Raw genomic sequence first — 27,790 nt, 5'->3', positions numbered from 1 at the left:
GCAGTACCACTGCGCCCCAGTAGGTGGTGTCATTTGGCTCCACGTCAGCTGCACTACTAGAAGTCGCTTGTGCGGTACCTAAATAGGTCCCACCTCGGCACGCTGACATCAGTTACTTCACGACTTTCCATGCCAGGAGCATAGATCAACACTGAGACCTGACCATTGGTGTTGAAGAATAAAACACTCAAAAAGGTGTCCCTTAAACGGTTCATGGAGTGGGCAGGAAGGAAGGGTCGATAAGGAATCTGTGGCTAGATAGAGTCTTTAAAAGATAAGGCGTTACCAAAGGTAATTAACTTGTTCCTCTGACAGAGACTTCTAGCCACAGATTCCTTACCTTTGAATAGTTACCCAAGCAATACCTCCACGGAGGCTGGTCTGCAAAGCAAATCAAACCAAAAATTCCTGCAGGACTGAAAGAGCGATGTTCCAGTCACGGCAGACCCGACTGTCCAGGCAGTAATGTTTTGTGAATGTGTACAGTGATGCCCACGTTGCTACCTGAGATAAATCCAGGAGAGGAACACCAATGCAGTGGTCTCAGCCTTAGCTCTGGTAGAGTGAGCCTGCAAGCCCTTAGGAGGCTGTTTCTTGGCCAGTGTATAGCAGATCTTAATGTAGAGGACAACTCCTAGAAAGATGGTCTGCTTCTGCACAGCCTTGCCTTTCTTGGCTCCAACACAGTCTATGGAGAGTTGATCTACCCGGAATTGTTTTGAGCAGTCAAGGTAGAACGACAAATCTCTTATTGGATCTAGACTGTGGAATCTCTCCTCTTTGGAGGGTTGAGTCAAAGCAAAGAAGGTAAGCATGGTAATTCTGTAGTATGAGGAGGGTGCACAGAGAGCGCCTGCAATTCGCTGACCCTCCTGGCCAACCTTATGGCCAGGAGGCAGTTTTTATTATCAAGAGACTAAGAGGGCAATTGTGTGGAGGCTCGAATGGTGCACATATAACAAAGGTGAAGACCCGGTTGTGTTCTGAGGCCTGATGAATGGCATTGAGGGAAACATATGCTGCAGGCCTTTTTTCAGAACCTATTCACAACTGGTGACTTAAAGAGAGAAGGTTGGTTTGGCAACCACAAAAATGCCAAGATGGCAGACGGGTAAGATTTAACTGTGCCCAGAGCAGAGCCCTGCTGAGCCAAAGATAAAGCAAACAATAGAACCTTGGACAAATGTGCAGGAAAGGGGAGGGGGGGTCAACGTTGTAGGAAGTACAGCATGACACAATCTTATCCCAACGACAGGTGTATACCGATTTACTGAAGGGAGACCTCGCTGCCAAGATAACATCACAGGAAGGTCAAAAGCTGTCAGCTGTCGCTGATCTATCTCTATAAATGCACATGGATTGGTGCACAGGTTTGGGTGCAGAACCCTGCCCTGCTGCTGCAACAGAAGATCCTCCAAAACAGGCAGTCTGACTTGAGGACTGATGGTCCTGCTCAACAGTTCAGGATACCAGATTGTCAGTGCCCAATCCGGAGCAACAAGAATGACTTGGGCCTGGTCTTTCCTAATCTTCTTGAAAACTCTGGGCAGGAGTTGTATTGGTGGAAAGGAATACTTCAGGTCTGAGCTCCACTCGAGAGAAAAAGTGATTCTGAGCGAGAGTAGTCATTAAAACTCCAGTGCACAGAACTGCTGACATTGCGAGTTCTCAGAGGTGGTGAACAGATATAACCACGGCTCTCCTCACTGCTGCAAGAGTGCTGCACCACCTCGGATGGAGATGCCATTCGTTGTCTGCTAGGCATCTTCGGCTGAGTTTGTCACTCTGGGGTTCAGAGATCCCGATAGATGCTGCACCAGTTAAATGCCCAGACATTTTAGTCATATCCAGAGGCATACAGCCTCTTGACACGGGGTCCACAACCCTACCCACCCTGTTTTTTGCAGTGCCATATGGTGGTGGTGTTGTCTGTGAACACATGTACCAGCCTTCCCTAGATTAGAGAAAGGCTTTTAATGCCAAGCGAATACCCGAAGCTCCAACAGGGGTTATGTGGAGCTCGGACTTGTCTCCACCAGAGACCAGAGTCCTCTGATCTCCACCTCACCCAGATGGTCGCCTCAGTCAAGGAGTGATGCATCTATCATCACCGTTAGAGTTGTTTGGGGAAGGGAGAGGTGTCTGCCTCTGACCCAATCACGGTTCGTTAGCCGCCACTCCAGGTGTTATGGAGTTCCCTCTGATATCTCGAACACATCAGAGAAATTCCCATTATGCTGTTCCCACTAGAACTTCAGGTCCCACTGCAGAGCCTGCATATGCTAGTGGGCATGTGTCACCAGCAGGATGCATGAGACCCAATAGGATCAGAGTTAATATCACCAAAATCCAGGATAGAGATTGAAGCATCAGTATCATAGCTTGAATATCCTGGACTCGCCACTTGAGGGGATAGTCTCAAAACTGCACAGTGTCCAAAACAGCTCAGATGAAAGAGAGCGTCTGAGAGGGAGTCAGGTGTGACTTTGGCATATTAATAGTGTACCCCAGCAAGTGCAAGAGGTTCGCCGTAGCCTGAAGTTGGGTGACAACTGCCTGGGGCGAGCCCAACTTCAACAGCCAGTTGCCGAGGTGGGGAAGACTGAAATTCCCGACCTCTGCAGATGAGCCGCGACTACCTCCATCATCTTGGCTTACACCCGGAGGGGCGAAGGTAAGCCAAAAGGTAACACAGCAAACTGAAAGTGGGATTGGCCCGCCATGAATCACTGGTCACGCCTGTGACGGGGATGTGAAAATAAGCGTCCTCTATGTCCAGCGATACCATCCAGTCTGCTGGGTCCAGGTCAGACAGGACTTGCGCAAGTATTTTGAACTTCTCCTTTTTCAAGAAAAGGTTGAGAAGGTGTTGATCTAGAATAGGATGAAGACCACTGGCACCAGACAGTAGGGGGAATAACAACCACAAACTACTTAGTGGGAGTAAGAGTTCTGAGTGGTGACTCCTGGCTAAAGTACCTCTGTCAAGACGCTAGTTTTGACTGCCACTGAGGGTAGGTTACTGGTCCAGGACTTCAGCTGCCCTGTGCACCACGACTCAAAGAGGCGACCTCCTCAGCAGCAACAACAGGAGGGGAAACCAGGCCATTGTAGGGTGCAGTGTCCAACCCGCTGGCCTCCCCCAGTTCCTCAAACCAGCTGTCCTTCTCAAGTGAGTCATCTCCATAAGTGTCCATAAACCCCTCCTACACGTCTCCCTCACCAGGCCTATACATCAAATAAGGCACTGGCTATACTCTGGGAAGAAGGTCGTCGGGCGCCGGAAATAACAATGGGGATGCCGCCGCTAAGGGGTGTCAGCAGCGCCAGGGGCATCGTCATGGGAGCAGGAGCCAAGGAAGATCTCGATCTTGCCGGCTACTCCGGTCCGGATCTAGGGAGGGATCCTTAGGTGACCCTGCTTGTGTTGTACCGGTTTAGGCCCCTGCTGCACCCATGGGACCCAGAGGCGCCGGGCCTCCCAAAGATGAGGTGCATGGCCTCATGAAATTCCTTCAGCTGGGTGACGGTCGCTCTGGCTCTGAACAAAACGAGAAGAGGCGGAGCGGACCCTGCATCAGGCCCCGTTAAATCACAGGGCCTGGAGTGCCAACGCTTCCTCGTCGGATGACTTTGACGGATGCAGGTAAGTCAAAGACTGTTTGTACTTCTTGCGCTTATGGGACTTAGTCAACCTCCCCGAGCACCTTCAGGAGCATGGCACGGCAGTTGCCACATGCCTTGGAGTTGTGTACCGGCTCCAGGTACCACAAATACACCAAGTGGGGAGTCTGTCACCGACATCTGCCTATGACAGACCCCACATGGATTGAAACCAGACAGTTTCTTAGGTGAAGTCTTCATAACAGGACAAAAATCTCAAAGAAGTCAACAAAAAGTCGACAAAGAACTGTCAAAAAGCGATTTATGTGTAGCCTAATCTGGATCCGTGCTATCTGGCACGGAAAGGAAAGAACGGATTTTAGCGCACCAAGGTAGGGGAGAGGGGTTGGCCTAACGGCTAAGGCGCTCGACCTCGGACCTGGGGATCTGGGTTCGAGTCTCAGTAACGACACCAAAAAACCTCCTGTGATTCTGGGCAAATCACTTAATCTCCCCGTGCCTAAAATGAAAGTGTGTCCTCATGTAACGTAACTGGTGCTATGTAAAGCGCTCTGATACCTGATTCGGTTCGGGTCTAGTTCGCGCTACATAAAACTCTGCAAAAAAAAAAAAAAGGTGGTGTCTATATAGGTACTGCGCATGCCACTTCTAGCACAGACGCCACCAAGCCGAATGACGTCACCTACCAGCGCGCACGGGTACTGCTCGGAAGTCTACCGGATTCAGACTGATGCCTGGGGATATTCAAGGGTAAGGAATGTGCAGCTAAAATCTCTATCAGATATATAGCCTTTAGGAGGTATCGGATTCAAGGTTCCCAATTAAGGTAGGTACTTTTGGGTCAGTCCATATGGAACTTTCGATTTTGTACTAGATTACTTTCTTCGGGGACCCGAAGGGTGCTGATTTTGTAAGCTTTACAATATGCAGTAAGGAACAAGGGATCAGATCAAATAGGTTCAGTGTGATCAGGAAATGGTCTCCACCTCCAGAAACATTTTTTTAGGCTGGTTATTTCAATGTTATAGGGTACAAATACGCTGGCTGAGTGTTCACAGAAGCAACAGTCTTTCTTATTGTGTCACCATTAAGCAAGGTATTTCTTGCTTACAGATTTAATTACTAGTCTTTTCAGAGAGAAGAGGGTGGGGCTGAGGGGCAGTTTGAGAAGTCAGACTATACCCAAGCTACAGCATTAGGATTCTAGACAATTAGCTTTACTTTCTTCGTAACTGGACTTTCATTATTATCACAAATACAAAACAGCAAACATATGGGCTGCCAATGCAGTGGTAAAGACAGAAAAGAGAGCAAATGAAAAATAGAAGTAGGAGAGAAAAAAAAAATCACGTTTCCACAGGACCCTCACCATTCTGGATCAAATTATAGATGCAGTCTTTTATAAGATGCCACGGATCCTTTAGTATTGAATAATGCTAGCGTGGCTCAGTGGTTAGAGGCGGCAGACCCGGAAGCTGAGATCGGCCATGGACCAGGGTTCGATTCCCCGCCTCGGCGGGTCTCGGGCTCTAAAATTCCACGGACTCGACAATTCTCGCTCCGGTGCCTACTCAACTCACGGGATCACACTCTGCGACTCTGGGCAATAGCTTGCTTAATCTCCACTACGGCCCCTCGCGGCGGGATGCCTGGCTTTCACCTTGTGGATACCCTGCCGGGGTATCTCACAGGGGAATACCAGGACGGGTTCCCTAAGCAAGCGCTTAGATACCGGGTCGGTGATTTGCGCTATATAAATACATTTACATTTACATTTACAACTACTGCACAGGAAGCTTGAATCTACTTAGGAAAAAATACAGTGAAAGTAGAATGTTTCCTCCTAATTTGGAAAAATAAGCAGAATATTTCATGCATCTAAATGACATTTATGAGATCATATATTGGCAAACTAAAGGCAGTGCTTAAATTGAAATGAGGACCTTTCCACACAACTTTAGATGCAGGAGTAGTAAGCAGAGAAAACAAGTAGACAAAGGGAGCAACCAAATAGTAATTGATATTTTTTTTAAACCTGGAGATCAACCGTTTGTGCCATGTTTAGGGCAATATATAAGGAAAAGCATTTTATTTTACATAATGTTTATTGTGGATGTGAGAAAAATCCCTCTTTTTGCGTGATCATCCCTATTTTGTACTGACTGGTATTGCAGGTTTTTTAACTCCGCACTGCTGTCCAGGCCCTTGGGTATGCACCTGACCCCTTAAACATTGAAATATTGTCTAAGAGCCAATTTTAAATATTTAACTTTCCAATAAGGCTCTGGTACACAGTGTAGAAAATATGCCAAATAGCATGGGACTGCAACACAAATATTGTGCCACCCCCTAGGTCGACAAAGAAAACATGGTTTCAGACATTCGTGTGTAGTCTGACTGCTGCAGCTTTTAAACATGCAAGCAAATCTGGCAAAATATTCTTTTTTTGACAAGATAGAACCCTATTTTTAAATACTGAACAAGTCACCCCTAAGTAGGCCTTGTAACCTGTAACGTAGGTGTCTAGTTTTTAAAAGTGTTACAGGCAAAAATGGAATGGTAGCATATAACTACAGTGACTAGTCTCCAAATGCTATTTTAACTATAAAGGGCTGTCGCTGTCCCCAGGAGAAAGACAAAGTTCTGAATAACGTACTATTTCTGCTAACTCCGGCGTTGGATAAGCTACAGGGATTGTTAAATCACTACTGTTCCTATTCATTCAAAATCTAATTCACTGATTAATTTTAATTCCTACCAGTGCAGGAAGAGAGGTTTCAAGAACTTCATTAACTTCAGATGGACATGGTAAGACTGGCCTATCAGGGGCGGCTCCTACATTAGGGTGGAGGAGCGTTGCCCCACTGCTATCTCGCAGTGCGAGAAGCAGAAACATAAAATGGTAAAACTCCCATTTTATGTTTCTTCTTCTCGCACTGCGTGAAAGCAGAAGGGTTTGGTTGGGGGCGGGTGGGTGGGTCTGTTTGTAGGTCAGAGGAGTGGCTTGCCCAATGCTGCGGGCCCTGACTGTTTGGTCGGCCCTGTGGGGCAACCAAACCAATCATGCACACTCTCCCTTTTCTCCATGTAGGCTGCATGCAGCCTAGATGGAGAAAATGGCCTCCCCATAGAGGCCTTGCTGTTCGGCGTCCCCGCCAATCACAACGCTGTCATTGCAGCGCTATGATTGGCTTAGGGGAGGAGAGGGAAGCTGTCTGCTTTCTGTTCCTGCCGGAGGCAGGAGAGTAGGAAAACACGGGACCCTGCCAGGAGCTGGGATGGCGAAAGACCCAGGAAGGTAATATTTTTTTTATTACCCACCTGCGAGTCATGCTGGCCGCGATTGCGGCGTATTCATATTCAACTGTAAAGGGAGACCTGGGGAAGAGAAGCCTTGGAACCCTGGGGCACCTAGAGCCAGCTTGGCACCAATCCAGTGAGAAAGATCTGGTCTGGTCCCAGAACCAGTTTGGTGGGAGTTGCAGAGGACACCAGAATACTTTTTGAAAGGTGCTGTCATACTGGAGTTTACTCAGCCTAGTGTATTGCAGGGTAATCTATACTAAGGGGAAAAAGGATGTGATGCAAAAGTATAAATTGTTGACCCTGGGAATTTTATTATTTTTTAGGAACCCTTTCTTCCCTGGCTAGTGAATCCTACAAAAGTTGGACTTCACCCAAAGTTTCTGAACCTGCAGAAGGACAGAATAGAACTGGACATGTTGTCGGTCACCTGTGTGAAGACCCGAGTGGACCTGCTCCCACTTATACCAAAAATTCAGAAGTTGAATCTGACCTGTGTGGCAGCTGGGGCACACCAAGCTGCATGAGGCCCTTTTCCTTGAGTGACCAACTGACCAGTAGCAACTGGAATTAGACTGGACTGGGCCTTATTAGTAGACTCTGCTGAAGTGAGTCTTCTTCCCTAGGTGCTGTCCCTGAGGCCATGGGAGCTGTAGAAAAGCCCAAATAAACCTGCTACAGAAAGTCTTGAAAATGGAACTTAAAAGCTCTTTGGACTTCCTACACCTCCAAAGCTTCAGCAGGGCCTGGGGGGTAAAGGTATCCAACTGTGAAAGGACTTCTTTGGATACAGTTTCATAGATTGCTTCGCTGGTGGATTTTGAGCTCCAAAAAAGACCGAAGTTAACATTTAGACTGGGCAAATGTGCTAAATGCATCTGTCCAACGAAAGCAGTTTGGTGGATGTGAAATTTGAATTTTCCTTTTCAAAGCTTTTCTTGACAAATTCAATGCCTTCAGTGGGACCTTTACCAACTGCTATCCGACTACGAGGACTTTTCCAGATAAAGCCTGCAAACTTTTCCCACTGTAGGATTTAGACATCCATTCCAGAAACTAACTTTGAAGGTAATATATTTGATTGGGACAACCCGCTTGGTGTATCTGACCTCTCCGACATCGTTTTTAGTCTAAAATTGCACACTTGTCCCAGTCAACCGTTAACAGGGACTTCTGATTGGCACTCTATTTTGTCTTGGTGCTTTTTGCCTACAAACCAGAAAAAAATCACGTTTCTAGTTGCCTTGTTTTGGTGACTTTTTCTTAATAAAATATTTCTTAATTTTTTTAAATTGATTATTATTGCTTGGGATTTTTACATTAATTGCTTCGATACTGCTAAATAATTGACACACTTTTCCTTAAGTTAAGCCAGCCTGTTCTGGGCTGTAGCTACCAAAGGTTCAACCCAGGTTTAATTACTAACTTGTATGTTGGGTCAGAAAAGAACTTGGACTTGTTATTTGCAAAGGACTCACATCATCCCAAATCAAATCAAATCAAATAACTTTATTCGATTCCACAAAGGAGTCATAAAAGTATACACTAATATCATAAAACCACGATACATATGTTTAAAATGTACAATACGTTAAAAATAACCTGAAGTTGATTTTTCAACAGGGCGACAGAAAAAACATTTATGAATGGTTTACTTTGGGTAAAAGTCATATAAATCCCAAACGGATATAGGGCCGTCTCCTTTTTGGGGTGGGTAAGCTCGTAAAAGGGGGACAATGTTCCTATCTCTAAATTTTACTAGGACCAGATCCCCACTAATATCTTTAGTTAGAGACCCTAGCCAGCCTACCCTTCTAACACTCAGGATACCTCCGTCATAATCATGTGCAAGTGGTCTGTTCTTGGAAAGCCAGATTATGACTTTGTTTAAAAGTTCCTGACGGCTTTCAAGTTTCCCACGACAGGGTGCCGGAATTCCTGATAAAACAAGAACAAATGGGGCGGCTTCAGGGGGCAAGTGTATCGATTCTACGCTACTTGGACTTGGGTCCTCTCTAACGGCAATATGCCTATTAAACCCTGGTCTAGGAACGGCTTTGGGTATGGTAGGTTTTTTAAGGAGCTGTGGGGAAGTTTGGGAGTATTTAGTTAGATTAGTAGACAAAGGAACTTTAGTTGAGGTGGACAAATCAGAGCCATTGGGTATTGCCTTCTTGAGGGTGGAAGGGGAATTAGTAGTAGTATTTATCTCTTTTGTTATGGAGATAGCCGTAAGGGGTCTTCCCCCGTTAGATGGATCATTATTTGGTGGTTTGAGATTGGCTAAAATAATTCTCTCAATCCCCGTTATCCTATCACCCAGGGCGTTGAGTTTTCCTACCAATGGTGATACGATAGAATTAAGTAATGACTCTATCTGAGACAATAAGAGTACTTGGTCTACGTAAGTGCCACTCTCCGCCGTAGTTAGGGGGGGGGTTGGTGACTGGCGCTATAGGACCATCGCACGATTTTGGTGTGTTTAGATGATTCCCACTTCCAATAATCTCATCATGCTTCCTTTTCTCATTAGGTCCCTGGGGCGAGGCAACACCTTGGGTATTGTCTATTAGAGATGATAAGAATGGATCACATTGTTTCCTAATTGGGGAAGAACTGCTAGTGCGTTTAACATGGAATGGGAATGCCACTGGGGCATACTTAGTGCCACATAGAGAATTCATTTCCTCCCAAAAAGGTAAATTCTGTGAGCTAACAAGGTTCAGTGGGGAAGATTGTCTAATGTCTATCAATTGTAGCGACTCATTCGTCTCTTCACAAAGAGTGGGCAGTGAACCATTGGTCATCGTAAAGTTTAGGGTCCCCTGTCCTGGATCAAGTGTTTGAAAAGATTTCTTATTAATCCGCTTAGGTGACATAGTGCAACCTGCGAAGGAAACAGACACACTGACCAAGAAGTAATAGGAGTATGTATCGAAAAAAGTACTACCACAGGTTGCGGCGCCAAGGGGGAGGCCCGTCCCGTCCTCCCCGGACCTATGAGGGCCTTAGAGGGCCCGCCCTTTGCCCGGGCTTCGCCCCGGCGCCGACCCGCGTGCGATCCCACGACGCGGGGGCAGCTCCCCCTCTTATGCGCCTCCTGGCGCTGGAAGTATGGGCGTCGTCGGCTTCCGCCGCTGTGCAGGCTGGAACTTGTAGTCTGTGGCCCTGGTCCCCCTCCGCTCGGCGGCCGCTCAGGGGTGTTGGTACGGCAGCGGGAGGGAGACGAGCATACAGGCAGGACTGGCGGGCAAAGAAAAAACAAATGCAGCGGCCCTCAGGGAAAGTACAACAGACCCCCTTTCTTTCAATTTACCATCCCAACTAATAACATATTGGTTATATACCTGAAAAATAGGTATCCTAAAATAGATTACTACTTCAATCTGTAAGCATGAGAAAGACAAGAGAATGGACAAAAGAGAAAAAAATGAGACCACTCACAAAATAGAGCCTTCATCAGACTTAGGAACCATAGCTAATAGAAACTCCGCCCTCACAAGTGTACGCTACTTGAATTATTACAGACTTTTGCTAATCAGCCTTGAGAGTTGGATTATGGGAAATATAACAGTAGCTCTCCTAGAGGACTATTCACTCCTGCAAGTCTGTATGACTATTACCAGGTAAGACAATCTTAATATCCAAACCGGTATCATGCTACTATTTTTTTTTTAAACAGATTTTTATTAACATTTCTTCAATCATCTTACAATCATACAATCGTTGGGTCATCATTGCAACAGGTCCTTTTCCAGAATGTGAGTCAACATTATGTCATTTTCCAAATCCCTATCCAAAACCCCCTCCCACCTACCCCTCTACCCCCATCCCCCCTCGTCAGTGTGCCTACCTCCATCCCTCCTGCAGAGTGACAGAAACCCTTTGTGCTCCAGCACCCAACTCCTTCTCGAAGTCATGTACAACTACATCCAGTCAGGAGTCCGGTGACCCCAATTAAGTGTGTATGCGCTCTCCATATCTCCATATCGTGGTCGCCTCCACCCTCAGCCTGATATGCGGTGACCATCACATGTGGTGAGGTTCTAAGGTCTAGTTGGCCCCATCTCCCGTGTGTTCCCCGGCGTTCTCCCCTCCAGTCCCTGATGCCTGACACGCTGGCGCATCCGTCCCATCCCCCTCATCAACTTCTGCCGTTGACTGAAGTTCTACCACTAGCATGCCCCACGCCCTGGTCGCATCCATCGCCTTGTCATTGGAGGTGCGTCTGGCTAATTGCAGTCTGAGTGTCCCTTCACTGCTCGCCCATTGTTGGAAGCTCCCTCGCCATCTCAGAAAGCTAGGACCCCCTCTGGACTTCCAGTGCATGGTGAGCTCCCTTTTCGCCATAATCAACCCCAAATCGAAGAATTTACTTGTGATTTTTGTGGCGGGTGTGTGTGGGAACCAAAGTAAAAGGCAAGTCCCCATGCCTACTTCAATCTGACGCTCCGTTACCCTGTTCAAATATGCTACGACATCAGACCAATATGTACCCAACGCCGCACAGGAACAGAACATATGGCCAAAATCAGCGCCCTCCGCACAACATCGGGGACACATTGAATTTGTTCCCCCGAAAACTTGTTGAATTTTGACCGGCGTTAAATAGGCCCTGTGTAGCGTAAAATATTGAACCAATTGAAACCGGACATTGCGCGTGCCGTTCCAGGCCCTCCGTACGAGCTGCGGCCAGGTCGTCTCAGGTATTGACTGGCCCAGGTCCTCCTCCCATCGCCCCTTCAGCCTATCCAGGGGCGGCAGTCCCTCCAGTGCCAATCTCCTGTATAAGCAGGTGATAGCCTTGTAGGTGCCAGCGGCCATCGTGACATACTGACAGCCCATCGATATGGGGGGTTCCACCAGTCCCATCTTCCAATGTCTCTGGATTCCCGACACTAGAGCAGCATGCAGCAAAAAGCCTCCCCTTGGCAAATCAAAGGCGCTCTGCAGCTCTCGGAATGGTAACAAAGCACCATCCCTATATAGGTCCCCTATCATGTGAACTCCACATTCTTCCCAGCCCGCTAGTGCCGACCAATCCCCGCCATGCGGGATGGCGGTACACATGCCCAGAGGGATCTCTGGGGCATACGGGATAGGAATTCCCTCCCGTTTCTGGCTATGCAGCCAGCATTGTCTGATGGTGCGCTCTTCGAGAGTGAGTTGATCCAGCCTGAGTTTCTGCTGGAACACTATAAAGGACAGGACATGGCGCTGAATGACTCTGCCCTGTGGTCCGTCCGGGCCCCTAAACTCCCGTGCCACAGCTTGTGTGAGCCACTGCAGCTGTGCCGCCAGATAGTACCATTCAAAATCTGGCACCGCCAGTCCCCCGTCCTCCCGGGGTCGTAGCAGGGTGTTCAACGCCACACGTCTCCTGCCCGTGCCCCAGATGAACCCTATCACCATTGATCGTAACGTCCTGAAAAAGGACGTCGGGATCCACACCGGCAGTGTACGAAAGAAATATAGCAGCCGCGGGAGAACCACCATCTTTAGCAAGGCTATTCGTCCAGCTACTGACAGCGGAAGGGTACGCCAGACCCCATACTGCCTCTGATTCCCCTCAGCGCTCCTCCTACATTTCCCTCATAAAGGTGCGAGTGGTTATGATAAATACGAACCCCCAAATATGGCAGGCACTCCGATTCCCAACGCAGACCCTCCAGCATCAAGGGCCGGGTGCAACTTGGAGCCAATGGGAACAGACAAGTCTTGGTCCAATTAACCTGCAACCCTGACAGCTCACCAAACTCCCGAAGGAGGGTTCGGGCCCCTCGCACCGAGGTCCCCACGTCAGCCAGGTATAGTAAGTGGTCATCGGCGTGCAAGGATATATGATGTAGCTCACCATGAAATAGCACCCCCTCATAGTGTCGTCCCTGCCGGGCCCGTGCCGCTAGCGGTTCGATCGCCAGTGCAAATAAAAGCAGACACAGGGAACAGCCCTGCCGGGTACCTCTCTCCACCGGGCATGTCGCTGACACTGAACGACCCGTCCTAACCCTGGCCGTAGCGGAGTTGTACAGCAGTTGCATCCAGCGGATGTAATCATCCCCTAGTCCGAAGCTGCGGAGCACTCGATACAAGTACGACCACTCCACACTATCGAACGCTTTTTTGATATCGACCGACAGCACCGCCGCGCCCGGCGGAGCCTCTCCATCTATTCCCATGACCCGCACCAGTCGTCGTATGCATGTCGCTGTGTTCCGCGCGGGAATGAAGCCCGACTGGTCCGGTGCACTAGTGTACGCATGTGATACGACAGCCGCGTGGCCAGAATTCTGCTCAACACCTTATAATGCACTGTAAGCATAGAGAGCGGACAATAAGTTGTCCTTGCAGTGGGTGACCCGCCCTTCTTCAACAGCGGCACTATAATCGCCTCTCTGGCCGATGACGGCAACCTGCCCAGCTCCCAAGCCTCTCTGTACACCTGGTGTAGTTGTGGTGCAAGAAGATCGATATAGGCGGCTTAAAATGCCACTGGCAAGCCGTCCGCCCCCGGCGTTTTTTTCCTTGCCGTGTGCTTAATTGCCGCTCTAATCTCCCCTAGTGAGATAGCAGCACCCAGCGCGGCGCTCTGTTCCGACTCAAACCGTGGCAACTGCGCCACCTCCAGGAAGGCATCCAAGCCATCCGGGGCCACCTGCAACCTGCTCTGATAGAGTGTCGTGTAATAATCCAGGAATTGGTCGTTGATCTCTGACCCCCGTGGGTGTAGCCAACCGGTATCATGCTACTAAATGTGACTCAGAGTGGTGTCCAGGAGTCTTCCATGATGTAAGTCTGACAGAAAAAAAGATCAACAGGTCAGAAAAGAAGTGGGGCATGAAGAAAGTGAAAATATAAAAAAAAATCTGTGGGTATTTTGCTCTATCATCTAAATAGGAGGCACTTTGGGAAACTCGTCCTAAACCTAAAATGAACATTCACACAATACGAAAGATATGCTAAACTGCTTACATTATACCATTCATCTATTTGTAGATTACTTGAACAAACATGGTTACTCACACTTCATTCCACTCCCAGGTGTCAAAATTAAGGTAATACAGATCATTCAGTCTAGAATCCTGAAAGAAAAACAAATAGTTAATAAAAACAAGCACAAACTGACGATATAGTTAAATGGTCAAACACTCACTTGGTATCGCCCTCCAAAAACATATCCTCTGTTTCCAACTGCCGCACAGGAATGTGCTGCTCGGGGGGATGGGGATTTACCCTGCAGTGAAGAAATACCAATATAAACAAAAATTAGGTGTTGTGCAATCTTACATTTAGAAACAAAGCGAGCAGACATGTTAACCGCATGCGCGCTGCGGCGATTTTCGCGCTACGCGGCTGTTTTCAAAAAGCCGCGTTAGATGACGAGCTCAGCTCGTCATCAGAGTGCGAGCGGCGCAACTGATGACGAGCTGAGCTCGTCATCAGCGCCGAAGGGGTTAAAGAAGAAAGCTGGACCCTGGCCAACAGCATCGGATTGAGGACCTGGCTTGACTACTGCAGTGCACTACAGGGATTTGCGCAATCTAACCTAACAAGGTTTAAGTATTATCAACATTCCATCTGGATTGGCCACCATAACAGTAACATATAGGCTGCTAATAACTGCCTATGCGCCAATTACGTACACACAAGTCTGCCACGATGGCATTGCAACGGACCAGATATCCTGCTGTTGACAGGTCATATCAACTGAGAAGAGAGACTGTTATTTACAGAGCTTAAATACAAAACTTAGTTGACATCTATTTTTTTATTTTTTATCAATCATAAACACATAATAAAATTCTAGCAAAAGTTATAGTTACATGCTTTAGTCTACCGTAAAGGATTTAAGCCCACGAAGATAACAGACTGGATCTTTGGAAAGTGGAGGGTGCAACTATGATTCTACAGCTTACTTGTCTCATCTCACTTCAACAGACCCACCCACCACCACTGCTCATGGACACTATCTGAAAGGTCCAATAAACTAAATAGTGCTTCTTTGCTCTGGTAGAAGTTTATAGCTTCCAAACTGCCTGTGCATTTCCCTTCCCCATGCAGGAGTAGGTATCTGCAAATCATTCTTTTACCTGTTCAAATCTCAGAACATCAATCATGTTTACTTTGACATAAATAGTACATATAACTATTCTTGGGCAAAGGCACTTATCTCTTATCTACCAATCTATGAATACTTGCCACAATGCATACAAAGCGGATCAAAATAGGACTATCTTCCTTCATGCGAAACAGACAAGGATGGCACAGCTGGGATGAAATAAATCTTTCTTCTAGGGTCGGTCCTGGGATGGCCAAGATCGCAGTCACTCTTTCCTGAGGTCCTGCTCGGCTCCCGGCCTATGACTGCTAGCGGCGGTGCTGGTGTGCAGCTTGCCTTTGCCTGGGTGTTTTTGAATGCCCCAGATATGATGTGGCAGCGGGGAGCAATGGCAAGTGTTGGTGGCCTGGGGAAAAAGCAACCTGGCCGCGCACAACACAGGGTCCAAGGAGAGGCGGGGGGAGCATCAGTGGTGGCTCCTCCGCTATGGAGGAGGAGCTTCGCCCCACTGCTTTTGAGCAGTGCAAAGTAAAGGAAATATAAAATGATAACTATGAGTTATTATCATTTTATGTTTCATTCGCGGGTGAGCAGGGCTGCTCTGCTTTCGAAACAGGGCAGGGCAGGAGTGGTTTGCCAACTCCTAAGTGCGCAATGACTGTTTGGTCGGCCCTCTCAGGCTGCCCAAAACAGTCATGCGCACTTTCCCTGTTCTCCATGCAGGCTGCATTACAGCCTGCACGGAATACATACCCAGGCCCTCATTCCCTGGTTGAAAGTCGAACCAGGGCACTCAAAACCAATCACAACACTGCATTGCAGCGTTGTTATAATCAGGGGAGCCAGTCTGTTTTTTCGGGCTTCCAGTGCCTTGAGTACCACGAGGAGAGCAGGAGCAGAGACACGGGACCAAGCAGCAAGGTAAGCGTATATTTTTCTTTTTTATTTTGTATTGTGCAACTCTGCTCCTCCCACCCACCCCCCCCACCCCCCCAACCCCGAGTAATGCCGGCCGCCACTGGGTAGCATAGCTGGCAAGTTTTTATCTTGATCATTTGTGACATGTCAATGTTATAGTGACATTTTAATTCTTATGTGTGACATTTCAGTTCTGTCCATGTAATGTGGTACGTTGCAAAAATAACCTACTTCTGTGCAGAGTTATGGTCAAGGAGTGTAGAAAAGCTCTTCAAGTGCTTATTCAATGTAACAAACCCACGCTATTTACTCAGATAGCAACCCTGAAACGTTAGTGGCTGCACTGGAAGAAGGGATGCAGGAAGGTTTAGTCCCAACGCAAATCATATGACCATGTCAACCAGAAACTCAGGGCCATGGCACTGCAGTACATGTTTGTCTTCCCAGTGCGCCTGCAGGTTGTCCAGGACGGCAAATTCTATTTTTTGACACCCCGGATGAGGCCCGGACTTGGTTAACAGAAAAACAACCCCTGGGCTGCCCCGACAGCCAGGGTCCTGGAGACCCAAGCACCAAGCGCAACGAGTCCAGGCTCAGGAAGCAGTTTTGCAAAGGCCGCTGCAACCGCCGGGATGTCCCGGCTGCGTGGGACTTAGAACAGGAAACAACAATGGACCCATCTGAACCAGAAGGGGGAGCTGCCCACTTGTGGCGAGTGAAAACACCTGACTCGATGGTATAGGACATGAATGGGGCCTCCATTTATCTCACAACGATTAGGCAAACCAGCACCATATTATCCTTCTATGGTCACAGAGGACAAGAGCCATCGGGACAGAAAGTTAAGGCTCCGTGTCCACCACCACCCACCTTTGAGACAGGGACAGTTACTGGGTGACAGATGCTTCTATTGTGGGTAAGTATAGGGAGGGAGGGGGAAGATTGGGGGAAAAGGCTTTGGTTAATGGATCCTGTTGTTTTGGTTACAGTTACCTTTTCCCAGCCCTACATATGGCAAACACCAGCACAATGCTGCCTAGACTATGGACTCACTGCTATCCGCACTCACAAAGTGAAGCCTCCTGGTGGTCATTAAGACTTCAGACATCCCTTATACGTCCTCTCTGGGCATTGCCCACAACATCACATGACCCAACATGATGGCTTTCAGAGCCTTGCCGTGGAACTTCAACAGCCAGATGGGCTGCATTAAAGGGGCACAGTGCTACAGCTCCTCTGCAGACACGGCCCTCAGGTCGTGATGCTGCAAGAAACACACCTCATGATAACAAACTGCTCCCTCCTGACTAGGTATGGGTACTCAAGAGTCTTTCACTGGGTTACACCCACAGCTCTAGGGGTGTGGCAATACTACTTGCGGCAAGATAATCCTGGATGGTGCCTTCAATTACATCATGGGTCCAATGGACTGCCTTCGGGCCCAGGGTAGAACCATGGGAGGGGCCTTTCCAGCTGAGCCTTGGGTCTGAAGCTCTGTGATGCCTGGCTGGTCTGGAATCCAGAGGCGAACAATAATAACCATGCAACTGTAGCCCACAGATTCCTCTCCCATACAGACCTTTCTGCTACCAGCCACCGAACATCACTACACACGAAACTCCCACATCCTAATCTGGGAACTCTTGGCATGTTGGTTGTCCTTCGTGTGGGGGACTCTGGGAGGGAGGGAGGGAGGGAGGGAGAACAGCCGGTCTGGCATCTTAATGCCTGATTCCTAACTGATCAGCAGTTAGTCCAAGCCCTAGAAATTTTTCTCAACACCAACTAGGGGACGGTGGAGTTCCTGGGGATGCTACGGGGGGGTGCAATAAGGCCACTATGGTGGGAACGCCTGCTCCTGCATCGGGTGTCTGGCTCACGAGACACAGTCCTGTTGGCACAGTTGGATCCCTCGATCTAGAAACTTGAGACCCAGGGTGGGAGGGGTTTGCAGGAACTTGTGGCCCGTCGCCTGGTGGTGGAGCAGGCTGACCTGCGTCAGCTCTGCCTGGTTGAGGCTCGCAGATAATGAGAGGCCTCGACTGTCAGGGTATAGGAGCGATGAGCCAAGTCGGGCAAGCTTCTACATTTGCTGGTCACCAGGGAGTAGGCATAGAGGGTAGTAGAGGTAGGAGGTGGCTCCATGGCTTCCTCAGCAGGTCCTGTAGTGAACGCCTCCAGTAAACTCTAGAGAACAGAAAAAAGTGCACTTCCTTTCTATGGTCTGGCTTGATTGCATAGCTGTTGATAGACAATTACATGAGAATTGCCAGGAGAGGAACGTTTGCTCCGCCCACATGTTGGGAGACAGGAGTAAATGTTTTGATTGGGCATAAGTTGTGGGCTTCCACAAAACAATGCTTGCCCTTCAAACAGTTGTAATCATGTTGATTATTTATCCAGCTGCCTAAACTTAAAAATTTAGGGGCGCACACATGTCATTGTAATGCTAATAGACTTAGATAACTAAAGAGTTTATGGTGTTTTTCTATGGCAGCAGCACAGATGGGAGTAGGGTAGTTCTTAGCCGCCAGGGATTTGTTGGTCTGGCTTGACAGTGAAACGGAAACCTGGCTTTTAACTTCCTCCAACATTCTACTATAGTTCTTTGCTTTCACACTGATACATTTCCATTCCCATGCTATATTCTTGTAATGCTTCACATAACCATATAACATTCCTTTAAGGCCAGACCTAAAGATATTGGAAATACTGGTCTTTCTTGAACAAAAAGGTCTACCAATGGGGCGTCACAAAAACAAAACAGGTAATCACTATTGATTAATACTGCTCCCACTTCCAACTGATGGAGAAACCACTCGTGGCTCCAAGTGTCACTGGTCACTTGTTACCTGGCCACACAGTGCATGAATTTATCAATGATTCCATTTTACAAAATATTACAATATCACTATGAATTTAGTTAATAATATCTACAGTACTCGTTTTTATATATCACTACTTAACATACATACATGTTAGCGTTTGCAACAATGTAACAATGTGCAAAGTAATAACTATGAACAACACAACTAAAAGGAGGTGAAGTGTCCTATTTCACAATTAAAGGTGTCGTTTCCAAGCATATATATGTTGCCCAATGCATTTCGGGATCTCTGTCCCTTCTTCAGGAGCCACTGTGGAAAATATAAACAGGGATAAGGGAGGAGGAAATATCACAAGTCAAGTGTATAGTTCAGTTAAAATATTTAAGATTAACTTGTAAAAAGGACTCCAGAAAGTATGAATACTGAGATGGAAAAGTCTTGTCCATACTGAAAGTGCTTACTTTGCCTCAAAGGAGAAAACAATGTGTAATCACCCGAAAATGTTTGGTGACTTAGCAGTGTCGTTCAAAGAAAGTCAAAGTGAAGGTAACCAAATATGTTCCAACACTCTGAACGTGCCCCTTAAATTCAATAGAAATGCCCCGTGAGATAGAATCTAGAATCGTAGGAGAATATCCTGATCAACTACTGAAATTCAACGCAAATGGAATACAAATCATGTAACCTTCTTCCTAAGAAACGCGACCAATGTGCCTTCTCAAACAATTCTGTGAGTAATAACTAGCCATGAAACAGCCAGTAGGAAAAAACACTTCTATAAAGTCCTGAATATCATGTCTCTCTGCACACAGCTGCGAAGAATGCTGTGATAAATATGTAATACAGCAACATCTGAGGTTTGGACAGTAGCTAACAGATCATGAAGAAAGCCACAATAATTCCGAGGTCATTGGCTGAAACATGTCGATCACTGTCTGATACGATTGTATCTAATGTTTTCCGTCATACCTTTTGTTTTTAATTCAACGTCTGTTTTTATTTCACCCCCCCAAGAGGGAGTACGCATAAAGAAAAGGTGACATGTACACAGCGATAAGCCTACAACCCCCAAGGGGCCGGCCGCGTCAGGAAAAAAAGCAATAACATACTGTGCCTGCATGGCCTGTGGTCTCATCAATCTTATACACAGCGTCCTGCCTACAACCCAATCGGGCCGGCCGAGTCAAAGAATAGCGATAGCTGTCACCATGCCTAATGATCACCGCGCATGGTACCGGGCCCTTAGGGCCGGGCGCAGACCAGAGGTCAGAACCAATAAAACTACCGGACCATAGCGGTCCAACTTACAACCAGGAGCCTAGAGGGAGGCAACAGAACAACAAGGATAGCGGAAAGAGAGGGTAGAGAAAAGGTCAGAGTAGAGAGAGTCGGGAAAGGGGGAGAGGCCGGACCCAGAGATGAGCAACAGTAGGGATAAACGTCACTAGGCACATCGCGGGCTCCAGAGCCATCACACCATGAGTCTGCGCAGAGTAAAGGGGAGCACAGCCTCATCTACTAAACGCAACGCCCTCAACCTAGGAGGCATGTTTCTCGCATGCTCGGTCTTGCACAGATAGGTCACCAAGGGCTGCCACACCTCCTTAAAGCATGTATTGCGAGACTGCAGTCTCGCGGAGAGCAACTCCATAGTGATGACATGCCAGAGTCTCCCAAACCATGCAGCGATAGGGGGCGCCTCCGTCTTCTTCCAGTACAGGGCAATAAGTTGTCTGGCAGCACCCAGCATTTGTAAAGTCCAATCACTTCGGGTCAGAGCGAGCAGATTCGCAGGTTTGATTCCCAGCAACAATGTACTAGCAGCATCAGGCAAAGGAAACCCCAGGACCCCTTTTATGTGGCTCAAGACCTCTTTCCAGAAGGTAGCGATTGAGGGGCAGGTCCACCAAATGTGTAGGAAATCCCCAGGCACATGTTGGCACCTCCAGCAACTGGGAGAGGAGGATGGAAACATTTTATGTAAGCGCTGAGGTGTGTAATACCACTGCGTCATTACTTTATACGCGTTTTCTTGTGGCGGTATGCTGCGATACACTTTAGGGATATCCCTCCATAAACGAAGCCACTGCGTCGGTGCGATATCGGCCCCCAGCGTCGCATGCCATCGTGGCTGATATGTCTGCGAAGGCGGTGTCTGAGGGTGTTGCAGCATCTGGTAGATCTTGGAGATGAATCCCTTCGTGTCGGCGCAAGAACGGGCCAGGCGCTCGAACGGAGTAAAGTTTCGAGTAGCCCCAGGGTATACCGCGTCCGTCAAGGCCCAGTGGCGTAGTTGGAGATATTGCAGCTCAGCCCTCAGGCGGAAGCCGAAATTCCTCCCTACAGTGGGCAAAAGATTTAAAGGTGCCCCCATCGAAGAGATCCGTAAGGACCCTGCAGTCACCCTGTGGCCATCTATGAAAGGCTCTAGTACGATAAGCCGGTGGAAACCACGGATTGCCCTCAATAGGGGTATGCGGGGAGGGGAAAGACGTGAGACCTCTACGAACTGCTATTCTGTCCCATATTTCCAATACTGTCTTTGTGGGCACCGCCAGATATGCGCTCGGAGACCGCCCTGCTTTATGAGTCCACGCTAGGTCCCAGACGGTGCGACCGGTTACAGCTCTGTCCATGTGGAGCCACCCTTTTTCACTCTCTCTGGTGCCCCACTCAACCACAAATCGCAAGTGAGCAGCCCAATAATAATCCACCAAATTAGGGCACGCCAGCCCTCCACGATCTCTCGGAGCCATAAGGAGTGCTTGTGAAAAGCGGGGCCTCTTACCCCCCCATATGAAGTTGGTGCAGTCTTTCTGCAAGGCTCGAATATTTTGTAAGGGGATAGGCGTAGGAAGACACTGAAACAGGTAAAGGAGTTTGGGCAGAATAGACATTTTGATTGCGTTGAGTCTTCCCAACCATGAAGGGATAAGTGACTTCCATCTCCGCAGGTCGTCAAGTACCGATCTGCGACAATCTTTCCAATTAAGGGACGACCAGTCATCTAGTGAGGGGGTCAGGTGTAGGCCAAGGTACCGAATATGGCGATCGGTCCACTGGTATAAACATAACTGCTCTAGCGGGGGAACATCAGATGGAGGGATGGTAAGGTTAAGTACCCAGGACTTACTGTGGTTGATTTTCAAACCAGAGGCGCTTTCAAAGGTGCAGAGCGCGGCGTGGAGCGCTGGCAAAGACTGTCGAGGCTCCGTGAGAGTGAGGATGAGATCGTCTGCGTAGAGCACCACTTTATGGTCTTTCCCACCCATCGGGATGCCGTGGATAGCCAGATCTCGACAAATCATATCTGCCAGAGGCTCTATCGCTAGGGCAAACAGTAAGGGCGAGAGAGGGCAGCCCTGCCTAGTCCCTCTCCCGATGCTGATCGGGTCCGTTAACTGTCCATTCACGCGGATCCTAGCCCTTGGCGTAGCGTAAGGCGCCATGATCTTGGCGACCATCTTCGGACCAAGTCCCATTTTGCAAAGGACTGCCCGGAGGAATGACCAGTCAACCCGGTCAAACGCTTTCTCAGCGTCTAACGATAGGAGGCAGGCTGGGATCCGCCAGGGGTGTACCTTCCCCACCAAATGTGCAATCTTTTGCACGTTATCAGCCCCTTGGCGGCCACGGATAAAGCCCACCTGGTCCGGGTCGACCAGGTCAGGCATATGGGGGTCCAGCCGCTTAGCCAGCACCTTGGTGTAAATTTTAAAGTCGGTATTCAGTAGCGCTATCGGGCGGTATGACGAGCAAAGTGTGGGGTCTTTCCCCGGCTTCGGAATTAAGGCTATTTCCGCCATTCCCATATCCGGAGAGGGGCCCTGTCCATCAGCGAAAGAATTGAAGAGCTGAAGAAGGTAGGGACCCAGCTGAGTCTGGAACAGGCGATAGAAGGATAGCGGCAGTCCATCGGGATCCGGCGTCTTCCCCAGACTGAGCTCGCTAAGAGCCGAGGCTATCTCTTCTTGCGTTATCGACTCCTCCAGGAGCCCAGCCGTGTGGGGGTTCAACGTTGTCCCACTGTACTGCTCCAGGACCTCTTCCGCCAAGGCAGGAGTCGGCGGGTCCGCAGTGTAAAGCGAAGCATAATAATCCCTGCAGTTTATCCCTAGCCGCCGTCGCCTTAGACCTATTAGGAAGCACCACATTCGCTATATGGGACTTGGCTGCTTTGACCCTCAGTCTCCTTGCTAAGAGCTTCCCAACGTTATCCCCTCCATCAAAATGTAATTGTTTCAAAGCCAAAAGGGAGCCTTCAGCCCTATTCGTACGCAGCAGTTGTAATTGGCCCCGAAGATTCGCCAGGTGGCGTCTCGTCTTTAAGGTAGAGCCATCCTGATCTTGTGCCTCCGCCACCTTCAGGTCCCTCACCAAGCCATCCTCCACAGCCCTCCCTTCTCGTGCCCTCGCGATCATAAGGGATGTAATATGACCCCGTATTGTGGCGTTAAAGGCATCCCAGACCACCGGAAAAGGCGTCTCGGGCAGGTCGTTGGTCTCAAAGTAGGAGGTAATGGCGGTACGAATGTCTTCAACATTCGCCGCATCTCGAAGGATGTGTGGCGGTAGATACCATTTCCGCTCTCGAGGGGGGCAGTCCCGTGGATCCCGAATGATCAGTTCCACATGTGCATGGTCCGAGATTGATATATCAGACATCTCCACTTCCACTACATCCCTGAGAAGGTGATGGGATAGGAACATACAATCATTGCGAGAATAAGAGCGGTGGGCGCTCGAATAAAAGGAGTACTCTCGTTTGTCAGGGGAAAAATACCGCCACGCGTCGAACAATCCTAGGTCGCCTTCTGTTTGCGAAGCGCCAGGGACATCGCCCCAACCCCATTAAAGGAGCCCTCGCTCCGGTCGATCTTTGGACACCATACCATATTAAAATCGCCCCCAAGAATTAGCGAGGGGCTACCCTGAGGTATCTGATCTCGCAAGAGGTCCCGGAGGAAACGATCCTGCGCCTGATTGGGGGCATACACATTACACAATGTCAGACGGCGAAGTCCCACCTCAACAGTCACCTTGAGGCCATCACCACTTCGGAAGGGCCTGCCCTCCCCCGCCTGATGCCAGCCTTGCACAAAATCGCCACCCCTGCAGTTTTCGTATCCGCCGCTGCCCAGTACTCGAGAGGGTATCTAGGATGGGCCATGCGCCCAGCGTCAGCCTGTAGAAGGTGGGTATCCTGCATGAAAACGATGTCTGGGTTATGCCGCAGAAGGTAGTGCCAGATCTGCCTGCGCTTGTTGGGCGAATTAAGGCCCTTAACATTAAGGGACAGGATCTTTAGGGGGCCATTCACACTACTAGCCATGGCAGGGACCATCAGAAGTCGCTATCGAAACCATCCTCACCAATCTACACACCATCCACACGCCCCAGACAAGGATCCTCCCTCTCCTCTCCTCTCCCCACCCGCCACCCTCCGCACCCTCCCAGGTCCCGCATTGAAGAAAAGAGAAACAAGAAGGAAGAAAGAAAGGAAGAGAAAAGGAGCGAGGAACAGAAAACAAAAACCAGACATCCGGACAGGCTGGATGTACGAACCAGATAAACATGGCCAACAGGGCCAGAGTTCTCTGTCCCCAGTATAGAGCATCCTACACCCGCAGGTTCGAACGCTCTTCGGGATGTCACTCCCCAAGGGGCAGTTCAGGGGGGACATGTTTAACAGAACGCACCAGGTAGTACGGAGCTCCCACCGCCCCAGGCCCAGTGTGCAGGATTCCAGGGGCACAGTAGACCCCCCCCCCCCCCCCCCGCCACCCGACCTCAGGTCCGCAAAGGGAGACATGGGAACAGTACATCAGGAGGAATGCAGCACGATTAGATCCATCGTCATGACACAGGGAGGCTCGCCGTGGGAGAGTTTCCTCCGAATTCAGTCGTGGTCTCCTCAAGAGCTCGAATGTGGGCGATAACGTCCTGTTCAGCCTGACTTTGACTGGGCTCCGCAGCAGGAAGAGTGCGCCGTCTTCTCGGTATCGTGGTCCAATGAAGTCCAGTCGGCGTCCTCTTACGGGTCGAAGGTCGGGAAGGGCTCTCCGGGGGAGAAGTCGAAATGCGGAGCAGCCGTGCCGCCTCATTGTAAGATCTCAAAGCTCTACGCTTACCCTCCCACTGGAAGATAAGGGCGAAGGGGTGACCCCACGGGTAGGGAATGTTCATGCTCCGCAGCTTTTCCGTCACCGGGCGGAATGCGCTCCTGCGCTTCAACGTATTTGGCGCCAAATCCTGGAAAATTTGAATTTTGTGACCCTGGTATTGGAGGTCAGGCTTGTCCCGCGCACGTTTCCAAATCTCCTCCTTTTCCACAAAAAAGTGCACCCTGGTGAGGATGTCCGGTAAAAGGCCCGATCTCCCCGCAGGGGCCGCCACTCGATGCGCCCGATCAAGAGTGGGGGCGATACGTCCTCATCTCCTCGGACCTCATGGAGGAGCTGCGCCACGTAATCCATCACGTCCTTCCCTTCTTCTCCGAGCGGCACGCCACGGATACGGAGGTTGTTGCGCCGACCCCTGTTCTCCAAATCTTCCTGCTTGATCTGGAGCTCAATGTTCTGTTCCTCAAGGGCTATCAGGCGCTGCCACAGATGTTCCTGGTCTTCCGTGCGTGCGTCCATGGTCCTCTCCAGGCCATCAACTCGGTCCCCCCAGCTTCGTAACCTCCTTCTTGAGCTCAGTAACGCAGGAGTGCACCTCAGATCTCAGGGATCCTATCTCCGCCTTAAGGTCAGTCATAAAGGCGGCCATAAACGCCTGGGTAACCGGCGGGGAATCTGCAGCCACTCTTGATGGGCCCTCCCCGGCGGCCGGAGCCCCCGTCTTGCCCCACATGGCTACTACAGTATTGTCTTTAGGGGCCGCAGCCGGGTCGGCCCTGGCGCCTTTGTTAGTGCGCGTCATCTTCTCTTGTGACCGGAGGGACCACCTGCAGGCCAAGATCCGCCTCTCCTCTGCGTTCACACAGCACCAGACGGCAAGTACAAAGCACAAACAGGGGGGGGGAGGCAGGCCCACCGGGATAGCGCACTAGCCAGGAATAGAGGGAGCAGGCCTACACCCCGACCACCTGGGGGCCCAGAGTCCAGATCACCCGGCTCCCGCAGCAGCAGGACAACAGTGGGCCCCCCCTCCCCCTCCGAAGCAGTCCAGGCAGCTCACCTCAGATATGCAGTCTGGGCCCACTGAGCAAGGGCACCTGGAGACGGTCTGTCCAGTTGCAGGGCGCCCCCTCCTCCCCGTTCTCGCGGATACTGCTCACCTCGATGGCCACCTCCGCAAGATCACCTCACACCGCAGCCTCTTCGCAGCAACAGAGCAACGGACGCCTCGCACCACCAGGTCTCAGTGCTCCGCCGCCTCTCTCGCCATGGACGCCGTCGGGAGATTCCCACTGAGGCTAGGTCCGCGCCGATGCAGGCAGAGAGCCACAAGGGGGAACAGCACCAGTCCACAGTCAGGATGCTCCGCACGCAGCCACACCGCCGCCGTGTCACTGCACACCCAGCGCTCCTCAGAATATCAAGATGGGCATCGCTCACCTGCGGTCTTCCAGGCCTCTCTCCTCGCCGGTTCGCTGCCCTGAGGGCTCCACTCCTCTACTGCAACCGGTAGCACAGCGCAGGTGGGGAGGGGGCCCGGGCCGGCACCAACACACTGTGCAGCCGTGGTTGGCGCTGTCCAGAGCCTCAGTCCTCGCTGGCCGCCGGTAACCTCCGCCCCCGTACACAGGGGCAGCACCACGAATCTGCCCCTCAGCGTTCCGAGGGCCTTAGAGATCCACAGCGCACGCAGGCCTCTCCCGCAGCGCACAAAATGGCGGGTCTCGATGTTCAGTGGAGCACCCGATGCCCCACCGCTGCTCACCCTGCACAGAGGAGCCGCCCGCAGGACTCCCTCGTTCCGTTCCTCAGGGCTGAAAGTGCAAGAATGTCCACAGCACTCAGGGCCCAGCACCCGGGCCACAACCTCAGGTCGCCGGACACCACAAAATGGCGGCTCCTCCTCGCCCGAACTGTGTCGGGGACCCAGCACCTCCGCTCACCCGCTGCTCACCGGGGCAGAAAGAGGGTCGGCCGCCGCAATCCCGCAGAGCGTGACCTCCGGGGCTCTCCAGGAGTGCACCAGTAGCGATCGCAATCTCGCGCTCTCCTCCCGGACAACCTGGGCGATATTAGAGGCGGCCCTGGGCTCCAAGATGGCGGGTCACCCCTCCGGGTCTCTGGCCGGCGCCGGGAAGAAGCTCTCGCCCTCTGCTCTCTCTCCAACACTCCCGACCGGACTCGGCGCCAATGCCAGCAGCCCCCACCAAACAGCTCCGGGGGTGGAATTTGAAGCCCCCTGACTCCGCTTTAATAGCTTAGTATAGCTAGGAACGGCGGGAGCTCCGACGAGATGCGTCTGCTCACATCGCCATGTGAGCCACGCCCACCTTTTGTTTTTAATCCAAGCACAAGGAAGCCAGAAGAAAGGTCAGGTAGTTTTAATTCACTTTTTACCTGCACTGCACCCCTCAACACCCTACAAGCTCACAGTGGGTTTTGGTAATAACCCCTCTAATACAAAAAACATCCCTGAGCTCCACCTTCGCAGGAAGGGGGTTGTAGCCCGCACCATGACTAGGTTTCATGGTGCGAGGAGGATTCCCAATGATGAAGCATGCCACCATTGGTGGGTGAGGGAAACCGTCCTTAAAAGGGATTTCCCCCTTTGAGTCCGCCTCTTTTTTGTGTTTATTCTTTCCAGAAAACCTGAGGGCTCTTTGTGTACTAAGTTATTTATTCCAGGGGAATTACTCTCGCCAGTCAGTTAAAATCTCCTCAGGCCCCCTTTTTGTGTATACACAGTGCTAAAGATATTGCCAATTGGGGTACAATTGCACAATTAAGGGAAAGAGATCTTGCACTAAGGACCTGGTTAGCAGGAGCCCAGTGCACTTTCTGTCAAAATTGCATTGAATACCAGGTAAAAATTGGGTGTGACCATGTCTAAAAGAGGCACTTTCCTATACACCCTCTCATCCCCCCCCAAATGAAAG

At 50.1% G+C, this 27,790-nt stretch overlaps 1 protein-coding gene across 1 annotated transcript in view; it reads right to left on the bottom strand.

Moving 5' to 3' along the window:
* KLHDC2 (kelch domain containing 2) overlaps window positions 1-27,790 on the bottom strand; it is a 151,353-nt gene that overhangs the window by 45,083 nt on the left and 78,480 nt on the right. The window contains exons 7-8 of the mRNA XM_078659710.1: window positions 14,081-14,161; window positions 13,951-14,009 (exon numbers count right to left, since the gene is read on the bottom strand). Coding sequence (XP_078515836.1) covers window positions 13,951-14,009; window positions 14,081-14,161 — 140 coding nt within the window. The remainder of the gene's footprint in view (window positions 1-13,950; window positions 14,010-14,080; window positions 14,162-27,790) is intronic.

Source organism: Lissotriton helveticus, chromosome 9 (genome assembly GCF_964261635.1).
Source record: "Lissotriton helveticus chromosome 9, aLisHel1.1, whole genome shotgun sequence".
Classification (NCBI taxonomy): domain Eukaryota; kingdom Metazoa; phylum Chordata; class Amphibia; order Caudata; family Salamandridae; genus Lissotriton; species Lissotriton helveticus.
This window is presented reverse-complemented; position numbering and strand designations above follow the sequence as displayed.